We start from the raw sequence: 12,144 nt of genomic DNA, 5'->3' as shown, positions 1-12,144 counted from the left end.
AAATAATAAATGATAATAAGTGATAAAGATACAAAATGAGAAGCAAGAGAAGATATATTTCTGAAGAGTCCATTCAAACAAAATGATGATCCATTTACAATGTGAAAATATCACAAGAAATACTTTAGTAGCAACGTTAGTTGACCCATCATAGAGAGATTAACACTGTTCATGATGAAACTATCAAAAGCTGCCAAAAAATTTCAAAAGTGGTTAAACACATTTGGAGACCATGCCCTCTCCTGTTTGTTGAGCTAATTACCTGTCATAAGGATTCACGAGAGATATGAGAAACCTGAAGAGCTCCCTCACACAGGGTAATCCGTATGGCACTGGGGGGCCAGAGCCTGTGTCAGGTAAAAAAAATGAAATTACTCTCTTGTGGTTACACAATCCTAATGGGACAACCTTGATTGCTTGTGTGTTGCTGGTGTTCATGTAGTCTACAACATTCCTCACATTGATATTTTATTTATTTAGCTTAATCACAATCGGCACTTATGGATATCAATAAAATACAAATAAAATATCTCAAATGGAACAGAAGAGACACAGAAGTCATATGGTCCACACAGGACCACCGCATGTGACTCTTGTCTTGGTCTACTTTAACTTTTATACAATCTCTGACATTCTTTGCTCGTAACCATAGAGTCTGCACATCATAAGACCTGTGTCTGGTGCAGAGTTGCAAAAGGCTACTCTACATACATACTCTTCACATAAATACTTGTGGTGTTGTGTTAAACTTAAACTTTTGCCCCAATGGACAATTCCCTCCTTGTCTCCTAATCTTCTATTCTGACACCAGACCTTCTCCCCCCCCCCCCAGAATTGGATGACTTTTATCACACAAACATTGGCCAAGAATTGGCCACTCAAAATCTCAAACTTCCATGGAAACTCATCATGCCATTAATAGTACACTGACAACAGACAGGAGTGTTAGCTCAGTGGTTAATGCAGGTGCCTTTCAATCATAACGTCCCGAGTTCGAGTCACTCCAAGATTAATGTATGTCGTCCAGTTACAGAGTTGTTGACAATTGACAATTCATAATCATGGACGTTAAATATGAATCTAAGAGACTGACTTCGGTCAGCTTGCGGCTTTGATAAGCCAATGATGGCTTCTTCGCGAGTTCCTGTTTGCAGGAGGGTCTAAAATACATACATACATACATCATGTCTGCATGATACATTTATTACTTTGTAATGTAGTATTTTCCTGCTCACCATGCCTATCCCTCTGGTGTGTTGTAAACCTGACACCTTGTGTATTGTAGTACTCTGAGTCCTGTTGAGATGCACTGTCAGACTGCTCTGCTCCAGACTCTGCATCCTCGTTGCCGTCAGAGACACTCTCGATGATGAGTTCACCTGCTGACTGATCCTCGGCCTAGTAAACAAACAAATAAATAAACAAACAGATAAATAAATACAGATACATACACTGCAGTCAGAGTGAGATGTGACAATTCTTAGAATTAGGAATCCGTACACATAATGTGTCCCATAAAGCCTTTAGAGTCTGCCAATTGTTACAACATTAAACTGTGTTTTGCACATCAAAGTATAGAGTAGAAGTTATTAAAACAGCACTAGAAGTACCATGCAGCAAACAAGCTTGGAGTATGTAATTCCTTGCCACCCTTTCATATGAACCACATTTACTGTACACTGTGCAGGCACGATTATTCTACGCAATATTAGGTGGGTCCACACAGCACATTTGAAATTCATATGGCTAAGGGATGCTTTTATTGATTTTTCATGCTTACCACCCAAGTAATCACATACATCCCCCTTAAGGCTCACAAAGACATAAACACATGCCATCACCACTGCATAGATTTCCTTTTGCCCTCAGCAAGGAATCCATAACTGAGGAATTCAGGATTACAATTCGATGTTATCATAACAAGTGATGATAATGTACCAGTGGCACCAGAATTTGTAAACTTTTGACAACAAACCAAAAGATCAGCTTACCATCTCCTATATATATCTTGCAAGTAAAGACAGGCCCCACCCACTACAGCAGCCATACCAATAAGCTGTCAGTTCAAAACCCAAATGGTACCTAAAACAATGTTAATGTTGCCCAAGTCCACTGATTCGAATTTTTCATAGTTTGCTATGAAACTATAAATCATGTTTTGTCTTTTCGCTTAGATCGGGCAAGTTTTTTAACGGTCTTCCGATCCTCGGACGCGACCACATTTCTCTTCGTACAACCAAAAGTCAGCATTGCTTACATCAGATTCAGATAGCATTGTAACTTAAAATAAATAGGTGAAATGATTAATTGGCATCGCCCCGTCACTTTGAAGATACATGCAGAAATGAAAACCAAATAGTCCTGGGCCTAAGATCCAACAGAAGGGTGAGTTCTAGATAACCGAAGCTCATTGTTTTTATTTACCAACCCTACACATCTCTCTCATCTCTCTATACATATTGGGAATTCTTTGCCAGTTTGCTACATTTTTCGGACAGCGAAATATTGGCTGTTTCAGACAACCAAACACCTCAGACGAATACCTTAGGAATTTACCCCGTTCAGGGATGAGCCTGGGGTAAAAAAAAAATAACGCAAAAGTTGCGGTATAGGCTCCAGTTTGCATATGCTACAGTGTGTTAGGATAATAGTTTTTGTCCCCGAGGTAGAAAAGAAATCACGGATATTCCGCGAATTCGCGGAAAAAGCTCATGCCTGCCTGTTAGAGATGGTTTTGTTAAGAATGACAATACCTTGACTTCTGATTCGTCAATGCTCTGCTCTGTCATGACGGATATAACCTGCCTCTCTTGTGGATCGTCGCTCATCTCCTGATCTTCATTCGTCTCTTCTTCACCTGGTACCTCCAGGGTCGATTGACTCTCTCCTTGCCTCTGATCTGGAGCCCCCGTCTCTTCTGTGTTCTCTTGGCAAGCGTCGCTCTCTGTGTCTTTGACTTTTTCGTCGATGCTTTCTGCATCTCTTACGCCGTCCGAGATGGACTCCTGGCTACCTTGCTCTGACAGTGACTTTCTCTTTGCATCTGACTGGTTGGGATCGAGCTCATCTTGGCCTTGGGCAGCCCCTGTTCCCTGAGATGGAGAGTCCTTGTCAGCCGATTGACGTTCCTTCTTCTTTGCCGACTTTGGAGAGGACTTTGGTTGGCGTTTTCTCGAGGGTTCAGAGATCCCACCAGCTCTCATTTTCAACTGGTAGAAAACAAGAAACGTTCATAATAATTGACATCATTTTTGCTAATTATTTTAAACTGTTTTGGATAAACTTACCTTATCAAACAACAGACTGAAAAATTGTCAGTTTTGGGTAAAACATTTTTGTGAGTAACATTTGGTGATAAGATAGCCTTCAGCAGGGGTGATAAAAGCCAGGTTGGGCCCTGGGAAAATTATGTCAAAGTCTTCATTTCTCCTTAGTTTATTCTTCACCCCCTATATTTCCTGGCACTCTAATGAACCCCTGTCCAAAGGAATCCAGCCCTCTTTAAATAAAATAGTTCCTAGCCTGCACTATAGAGTCACAATGTAACCATCTGCTGTCATTCTTAATATATTCTCTTCCGAATCTCACATTTTGGGCGAAGAATAATTGACAAGTACTCAGACGGCACTTTCGTCATATTTTCTGGCCTAGGGTGGTACGGCGAAGAAATTTCACAAACGCACTTTCCATCAATGTCGGTTCATTTTTACTGCATCCTTTAGGAAAGTAAGGTTCTTCACAGTTATATTACAACTTTGAATGAATACTATGGCATTTGAAACAAAACAGAAAAATCTAATTTTACCTTTCTTAAACCAGGAATTTTTTCTTCTCTAAAGTGAGGGAGCCTGGCAAACAGAAGCTGAACCATGTCTATTAACGTGTGTTCTGCTGATTTCCGCAGGAGTTCTATGAAGAGAATATTAATACAGCTTTATACCTACACGATCGATACTCCAATACACAATTCTGCTCTACTAAGGGCTTTCATTCCTTCATAATAAATGAACAGAAGTTATCAGGATTCACCTTGTGTTTAGTAACACAATCCAAATCTCTTGGTTATAAGTCTAACTGTCTGTTTTTACTCTGTTCATAACCGACAAGCCTTTTTAACCGGAAATGACCATGCAAATGAAGCTGATAGATTTAATTAAATAATCAATGAAAATTTGAAGGTCAAGGACTTACAATGTCACAAAAAATTGGTAAGAAAGAACATACAAGTCACATGGATAAGGTATTTCAGACAAACAAGCATCACATACTTTCAGTCAAACAAAGTCCTCGAATTAGGGATGCAGCCATGTTTACTTCTGGGAGGAGTAGAATCAGGAGGGCTCGGCTCAGCCCACTCTGCCCTCCCCCTACCCCAGAGCCACAGTATTACCAAAAATCCTAGCACAAAGTAGTGCTGATAGTCGTTATCGATTAATCGCCGGTTTTCGCAATTAAAACTTTGGAAGTTTGATAAATTGCACTTAAAACCTAAGCTGTGATTACTCCACTACAAGCTAGCACTCCACATAATCTGCTTCTGCAAAATAACCTAACCTATCAAAAACAACACTAAAGCAGTTTGTCAACAAATATCGCAAAAGTACAGGTTCTCACAATGCTACACTAGAACTGTGCTGTGTTAAAAATTGGCGAGCACCTGCTCCGGTTAGATTCATGCAGATCTAAAGCCTAGCCTAGAATGTTGAACGTCCTTCTACAGAAAAACTCTTGCATACTAATCATCACACCGCTGCAAGGTGTTACATCTATTCAATGTTTGCATGTTTGCTTTTATTAGTGCTAGTAGTTGTAGTAATTTTGGAGATTCATTCAAAAGTTTTTGATTTACCATGAGGATTTTTAAGAAATGTTGCAGATTGAATGTTGTTCAGTTTTGTTATTTCTTAATTAAATTTCCTGATCGGCAGAAAATGGTTGTGCCCCTGCCAGCAATACCTGCAAAACTAAGGCAACACTTATGTTTAAACTGGGAATAAATTGTCTAGTATCACATTCCAAATGCTATGCAAATTGCTACATTAAAGCTCAAAGAACATTATTATATCAGAAGCAATTTCATAAACCTCACAATTTGCTTTAAAGGGAAATCAAACACTTATAATAATGCAATGTAAAATGACAGTACAAATACTAAAATATCAAATTCACATAGTCATGTCTGAAGGTATTGCTTTCCTTTTGTACTTACCACTAAGTCTTGTCTCAAAGCAAATTCGGAAGCACGACTGCATGATTTCACAAACTGATTCATTGGAGAGGAAAGCACCCACAGGTGTAAGAAGTAGAGTCCTCAAGACCTTAACACAAAAATGAATCAAAACAGAAAAATATTACATCTTCCAGAAGTAGTGTTCACAAAAAGTCTTAACACAAAATTGTATCAAAATAGACAACATTCTTCACAAGTTTATTCACAACCCCCCACCCCCCCCCCACGCCAAAAGAAATCCTTTTACTTTCCATTAGCACAATGATATGATATGTTTTTTGTTCAGTATGTGGAATATAAGACACCAAGATGCATAAATTTCCACATTAAAACAATGGTGCATGAAAGGTTAAACTTTGCCATAAATGTTGAAAGAAATGGATGATTTTCATCTTTTCATCATAAACTTACCGAAATTGTCTCGCAAAAGGTTTTGTGAAACACTGCTCTTCAGCATGGCTACCTCCGTAGTTATTTTGCTTTCTTATTTAATGATAAAATTCATGCTGCATTGACATTATTTAGCCTGCATTCTCTGACCTTTGTAGATACTGAAACAAGTAAACAATTACCTGTAAGATCTTCATGAGGACTACTTCATCTGATCCAGTATCGGTTCCAATGAATCGGGCGTGTGTGACGGCATCTGCTATGTTCTCGATCCCCGTGGCAACCTTCTCCAGGCTCGGATCTGTAGATAGTGAAGGCACACGACAGGCCGTCATAACTGGACGAAAAACACTTTCTAGGCACCTATCGAAACACTTTGCAACATTTGCCTTTCACAAGATTAACAACCCAAAATCGTAGCTAAACTTTTTCTTTTAAATAGCTCTTTTCAAACAATTACCACAAATGTGTTCTGAATTTCTTAAAAATACAGAACAAACTTACTCAAATAACTTTCTTTTTGAAGATAAAGCAGGTAAAATTACCTAGTAGTCCATAGGAGAGGAACTTATTGACAGAGGAGAGGGCGAGCCCAGTAATTGGTCCAGTTGTGTCTTCTGACCTGATAACGTCAAGAAATGGCCCAAGGAATACATTTGGTTCTATTTCCTGCAAATCTGTGGGAAAGATAGAAAGAAAGAGAACCCAAAAAAAGAAGAAATATTTCAGAAAGAATTCAAAACACATTGTATACTTATCACAGATAATATCATACATGTACATTAACGTTGAAGCTTCGGTCAGAGTATAACATGTGGACTAAGTAAATAATATTGGAGACGAAGAACAACAAAAAATGTGCGAAGCATTAATGGTGGACCACGGGGCTAATTAACTTACAAGCTGGACCAGGTCTTTTGTCCAAGGAAATATTTCTCTCTTTCTTTACCCTCTTCTTTTTGTTTACTTTCTCATTCTTCATACTGGGGTAGTCTATGACAGTAACAAGCCCTCATGGTGAACACTAAAACAATTACCTAACCATAATTTCTAAGATATGATATATACATGTACAGTACAGTATGTCAGTGTAAAGGGGACCAATTACTATGAAGTCTCTCTACAAAACGTTTTTCTCCTCGTTTGCCTTGCACATTCTTCTAATATGCTTGCTTGGCAAACGTTTCGATAGCAGTGTCTGGTCAGAACTTTGAAAGCCTGTGGGGTCATTTGGGAGGTATGAAAGTTCTGTTTCCTGTCTTGAGGCATTCACAAGTCACAAATTTTACTGATCAATGACCCTTGTCTGAAGAAAAAGATCCCCGCTCTTCAGTTGTCAATCTATGTTCACACAATATATTTTTCTTACCAGACACGTTATTCAGGACTTCTTTCAGGCGATAAAAATTGCTTAGTAGAGGATCTTGTTCTTCTTCCTGCCAAAAGAAAATTGAAAGAATATTATTATTGAACTTTTCTTTAATTAACATGCTCTTGTGATATATCACTTCATAGATATTTTGATTAATATGTCGACACCAAGTTATTCATTTCTTTATCCCGCAGTGCCCTACCCCCTTTCCCTTTACCAAAATAAAAATGCAATAATGTCATGATTGACATACTTTTGCTTATGACGGTAACTGTGAGGGGGTGGTGAAGGATGGTGTAGGATGGGGGTGGTGTAGGATACCCTAGACAATGCATGAAGAATGTGGATAAAATAGAGATAATAAATATTTACCTGAGGTAAATGTGTAGTCAACTTTGAACTTCTTCTAATGGCTGTAACAACGAGGAGCATCTCTCCTTGTACGATATAGACTCCATTCTTAGGAGGTGATGGCTTGGGATCTTCCATTCTATGAAACGTACCCCAGTGGGGGTATGGGATGCAGGTAGTTTATCACAATGTCTACAGCACTTGGGTGCAAAGCACTTCAGGTCACAACGTTCTCGGTTAACCTTCTCTCACTCCATTGTTTGTTCTGAAAGCAAGAACACATGAAAGGATGAAGAGGGCATAACTTACTGCATAAATGTTTGGCACTGAAAACTTTAAAAATGGTTTACAATATTTTGATCACCAGTTAGCCAATTTTTTTAAATGACACATGCTACTTAGACCTGTCCAGAACTTAATGTTGAATACCTGTTTTCCTCTTGCTACATTTTGATTGAAATTTTTAGTTAAACCTAAACCCATTAGTTTTTATTTCATTACAGGGATAGGCTTATGTGTACATTTCTTTTAGGCCCAGGGGATAGTCCTTGTCCATGGTTGGTTATATGGGTCTTGGCCTTATCTGTTTGACCTAGTCTGGGCTCCTTACCTTAAGCTGCAAATTCAAGACACAAATTTATCATTAACTTTCACGTTATAGATGATTAAAAACTGGTGTAAAAGTTAAATTGAAGGCCTACCCAACAGGTTTTGACTATGACTAGGCCGAGGCTATGACTCTTGAGTCTATGTAGGACTTCGGCCCTACTATTAGGAATTTTGGCAAATCTTACTTAGATTAGAGTAGGTCTACTGTCTAGCCTAAGTTAGGCCTAGCATTAGGCCTTACTCCTAAGCTAACTTATTTTGAGAACAGGCATGGAAAATCAGACTAGGCTATATCATTAGTGGCTAACTGCCTGTGGATTTCTCTGTTTGCCAGTAGAAAAAGATGAACTGACATTTCTCTGCCAGTGTCGACACATGTCGCTTTCTTATATTACATTCAAGGAATGTGCTGCATGGTGGGTTTATTTTAGTAAATAAGTTGACAATTTCTGTGCATTGGCATTTCTCAGCATGTAGCCTAGTTAAATTGCAAATTCTAACCTAGCCTTGGCCTGGAGAAGCATATCAATCAGTGTTACAGAACACCATCTACTCCAATTTCCAAAGCAACTAACTTACTCGATTAGGCATAGCCTTGGCTAGGTGCAGCCTAAACGACTTGGCAGCCTTTAGTTGATTACCGTTATGCCTAACATAGGCTACTGCAGGTTAGGCCTAACTTAGTTATTGAAATGATTATGATCAATAGCGTATATTTTACGTAAATGAAAATGGCATTATGATACATGGGATCCTCCTGAAGTTTCGCAAATAGGATACTTACTGAACTAGGAAACCTAGAAAATTTTCTCCGGTAAAATACTACAAACAACTTCATGAACGGACGCAACTTATGTTGCGATTGTACGTGTAGTTACTCCGCATACGTCTGTAACTAACGTAGGCAGCGTAGAAAAACTTGTGTGCTACATATTATTCAATGCAACTAGCCTAACCAGTTGTGTCTTCGTGTAAAGTTTTGTGGTATGATAAAACACCGTGTGTAATGCAAATCGCAGTGTAGTTCGAGATTTGGCAATCTACCCTATGACGTGTACCAGAGCTGACAAGTGACGTATGCAATGGAATGAGGACTTTTCCTGTATATGAATGAATGCATAAAACGATTAAAAATCAGGCGAGCCGCCGGTTTTAACCAACGATGAAGGGAGAGTCACGAATGACGAAGAGAGACACTGACAATAACTAAAATACCTCTCTATGTTTAGAAAACCATTGTTGCAAATGCAATCACTGTTAGATTGCACGGGCTCAGGCTGGGTGCTTGCTTCACTGACAAGGACCTCGTATATAAGCAGTCACATTGACCCGCGGATGTGATAAATTCGTATATGATAAAACTTCCAATATGCTTATTAATCAAACGGATTTTGTATTCTCACTTCGCTGGAGGTGCATGTAAGGAATGGCTCAACCTTTCGTCGGCAACCTGAGACCAAACCTAGTTCGGCCCGTTTTCGAGCGATTAAAGCGGTAGGCCAATCCCATCCCAGTGACGGGGCACTCAAAGAGTATTTAAACAAGCCTGGCGCGAGTAGATCTTGAAAAGCTGTCCATCGCTGTAAATGTTTCTTTGGTGGCAATTGCATGATAATACTTCAGTTTATCTAAGTCTTGTCGATAAGGGAAGGGTCAGGGAGGGGACGATAGCATACGGGAGTGGGGACGAATTTAAGAAGAAGGGTATATACCCGGGCCAGAAGGGTATAACTCTACACTAGCAGCTGAACATGAATTCCGCATAGTACGGGTGAGTGCCGGTTTGATAATGTTGCATTGAGGGCGAATTTTGCGGGGAAGTTAGTTTTGTGCAACAAAAGAAAGTCATAAGAACTGAATAAATTGGTAAATCACCAATGTATTGTGCTATCATGAGCTAGACTCATACTATTGGCGGACTGTTACAGCGCAAATTCTCATGCAGTAAAATAATATTGCTGATGAGCCTACGTTTTTCAAATTTTGGGCTGATTTTTGGATCTGTTGTCCAGTCTTCCTTTTTTTAGGGATTACAAATATATATATATATATCCATATACCCAAATGAAATTAATCCATTCTATGCTGTTGTTGACATCATATATTTCAAGTACATGAAGAAAGAACAAGTACTTAATAAAAAATCCGATCAAACATAATAAGCATGTGAAGGCAAGATATTAGTGTAATATAGGAGGGGATCGAGTGGAAACTTGCACACAGCTCCACCTTGAAACCACTCAAATAAGACTGTTATAAACAAGAACGCCTATATACACACAAGCACACAAAGGAAATAAACATACCACCTGCTGGTTCACATTTTTCTCTTTGTCATCTATGTTCCCCAGTTGTAAATAGTAAAGTGTGATGCACTTTTGTTAATACTTTGTAGAAAAAATTAAAAGTGTTTTGATTGAGGACTAATTAGATGAAATGTTCTGTTTTCTAAATCTTTGCCATGCTTGTTACAATAAAAAATATTAAATACAAGAGATAAATTACATTGTGTGCTCACAGGGACCTACATACCCAATATAAAATCAGCCATGCTTTAATACTTTGGAGTTATCATGTGTGTACGTAGCTGCTTTTAGCAAATGAACTCTAGAGACCTCACATGACCTTTCAACTCTACAAGAATAAGAAGGTTCTTATACTCACTACTTGAAATATACATACGATGCAGAAGTTTAGCAAAACTTTTCTTAAAAAGTTTTTGTGTATAAAAGATTTTTTTCAGAATTTAACCTCTCGTGACCTCAAATGACCTTTGAATTTAGCATCAACAAGAAATGATAGAGTTCTTGCATTCATTAAGGTTGATGTTAATACCAAATAGACAGTTCATCAAAGCTTTATTCTACCTTTTAAACATTGATAGGGTTCCTGTACTAACTAAAGTCAATATACACAAACTATATCCAGTATAAGTATCAACTATGAAGTTCAACATGTACTTTTTGAGCTGTATCTGCAAGGGCACCCCTCCCCCAAACCCACCCCCACTCCCTCCTCACCTTGCCTTTCCCATGTCCACCCTGTGATTATTCAGCAAACTCATAATTATTTGAAAAAAAAAAAAATTTTACTCTCCTATACCAAAATCAAGAAGCTAGGAAATGATAATTTTACAGATTTAGTTACAAATGGCTCCATCAGTAACTTGTGTCCATCTGTTATTGTCAACATTGAAAACTTTTGCAATAACTGCAAATATATAGCTAGTTTTATTTTCTAAATACAAAGAGGGATCTTAATGGTAAGTGATTTAAGTACAAATTGCTTTAACAAGGTTTGTTTACCTCTGGTGGAAAATGGAAGTGAAAAGGCGAATACGGCAATGTACAAGATGCTAGAGATATGAACACAGTGTATCAGCTAGGGTTGTCATTAGGTAGCCGGCTGGCCGAACCTGAACCTGGGAAAGATTTCAATCCCACCCAACCATCTTGCACTGATTGGAGGGGTTTGCAGACCCTTGAGGACTTCACCTTTGAGCAACCTCCTGACCTACCCTGCGCATTGCCTACTAACCTAGAGTGTAGTGAGGTTTTGGTTCTGTATAGAGTTCTTTGCTCCGACCGATTATCTTTCTCTGGCCTGTGTCGAGAATGAATTGACACATACATTTTTTGTCCAGACCTGAAATGTAATAGACTTAGGCCTTTCAAGAATTGTTTGATGCACATTCATTTAAATTGGATGGGACATGAGCTATCTATCAGACTAAGAAAGCTATAGAACCCAATATACATCCCATAGTTTACTGGGATAAATGCTGTAAAAAGAGTATGCCTGACAAAATTATGTGATTTTTTTTACGAGCGAAAACGGCAGTGATATTGGGAGAACAATCTTAATAATTCACTTCCTTATTTCATGGAAAGAAAATGGGCAATAACATATTATTTGTCACTTTTTTATTAGTATTTTTCTTTGTTCATTTGTGTTTTTGACAGGACATTCTGTAGCAATTAGAGATACCTGCAGGTGGGGAAAATGTTTGCAGACTGGCATAAAACTATCCCCACTCCCCTCCCCCTGCTTGTACAACACAAACTACTATTACAGATATTAAACCAGTCCTGCAGATGTTAAAAGATTGATTAACAAACATTGATTAATGCAGAATCTGATGATTTTTTATATTAAACGAATTACAAAAATAATTCAATCACAAAAAATTCCT

General features: G+C 38.4%; 1 protein-coding gene across 2 annotated transcripts in view; it reads right to left on the bottom strand.

Annotated features, from left to right (window-relative positions):
* Nucleotides 1-8,955, bottom strand: part of LOC139968906 (Golgi-specific brefeldin A-resistance guanine nucleotide exchange factor 1-like) — a 47,486-nt gene extending 38,531 nt beyond the window's left edge. For both annotated transcript variants that reach the window (XR_011793578.1, XM_071973519.1), the window contains exons 1-10: nt 8,737-8,955; nt 7,365-7,608; nt 6,990-7,056; nt 6,166-6,297; nt 5,803-5,921; nt 5,210-5,318; nt 3,806-3,909; nt 2,754-3,209; nt 1,236-1,398; nt 263-347 (exon numbers count right to left, since the gene is read on the bottom strand). Coding sequence is in view for 1 of the 2 variants with exons in the window: in XM_071973519.1 (XP_071829620.1) it covers nt 263-347; nt 1,236-1,398; nt 2,754-3,209; nt 3,806-3,909; nt 5,210-5,318; nt 5,803-5,921; nt 6,166-6,297; nt 6,990-7,056; nt 7,365-7,481 (1,352 nt within the window). In the remaining variant the exon portion in view is untranslated. The remainder of the gene's footprint in view (nt 1-262; nt 348-1,235; nt 1,399-2,753; nt 3,210-3,805; nt 3,910-5,209; nt 5,319-5,802; nt 5,922-6,165; nt 6,298-6,989; nt 7,057-7,364; nt 7,609-8,736) is intronic.
* Between the last annotated feature and the right edge of the window lie 3,189 nt (nt 8,956-12,144).

Source organism: Apostichopus japonicus, chromosome 6 (genome assembly GCF_037975245.1).
Source record: "Apostichopus japonicus isolate 1M-3 chromosome 6, ASM3797524v1, whole genome shotgun sequence".
Taxonomy (NCBI): Eukaryota; Metazoa; Echinodermata; class Holothuroidea; order Aspidochirotida; family Stichopodidae; genus Apostichopus; species Apostichopus japonicus.
The sequence above is the reverse complement of the archived record's forward strand: the minus strand, read 5'-3'. Positions and strand labels throughout refer to the sequence as shown.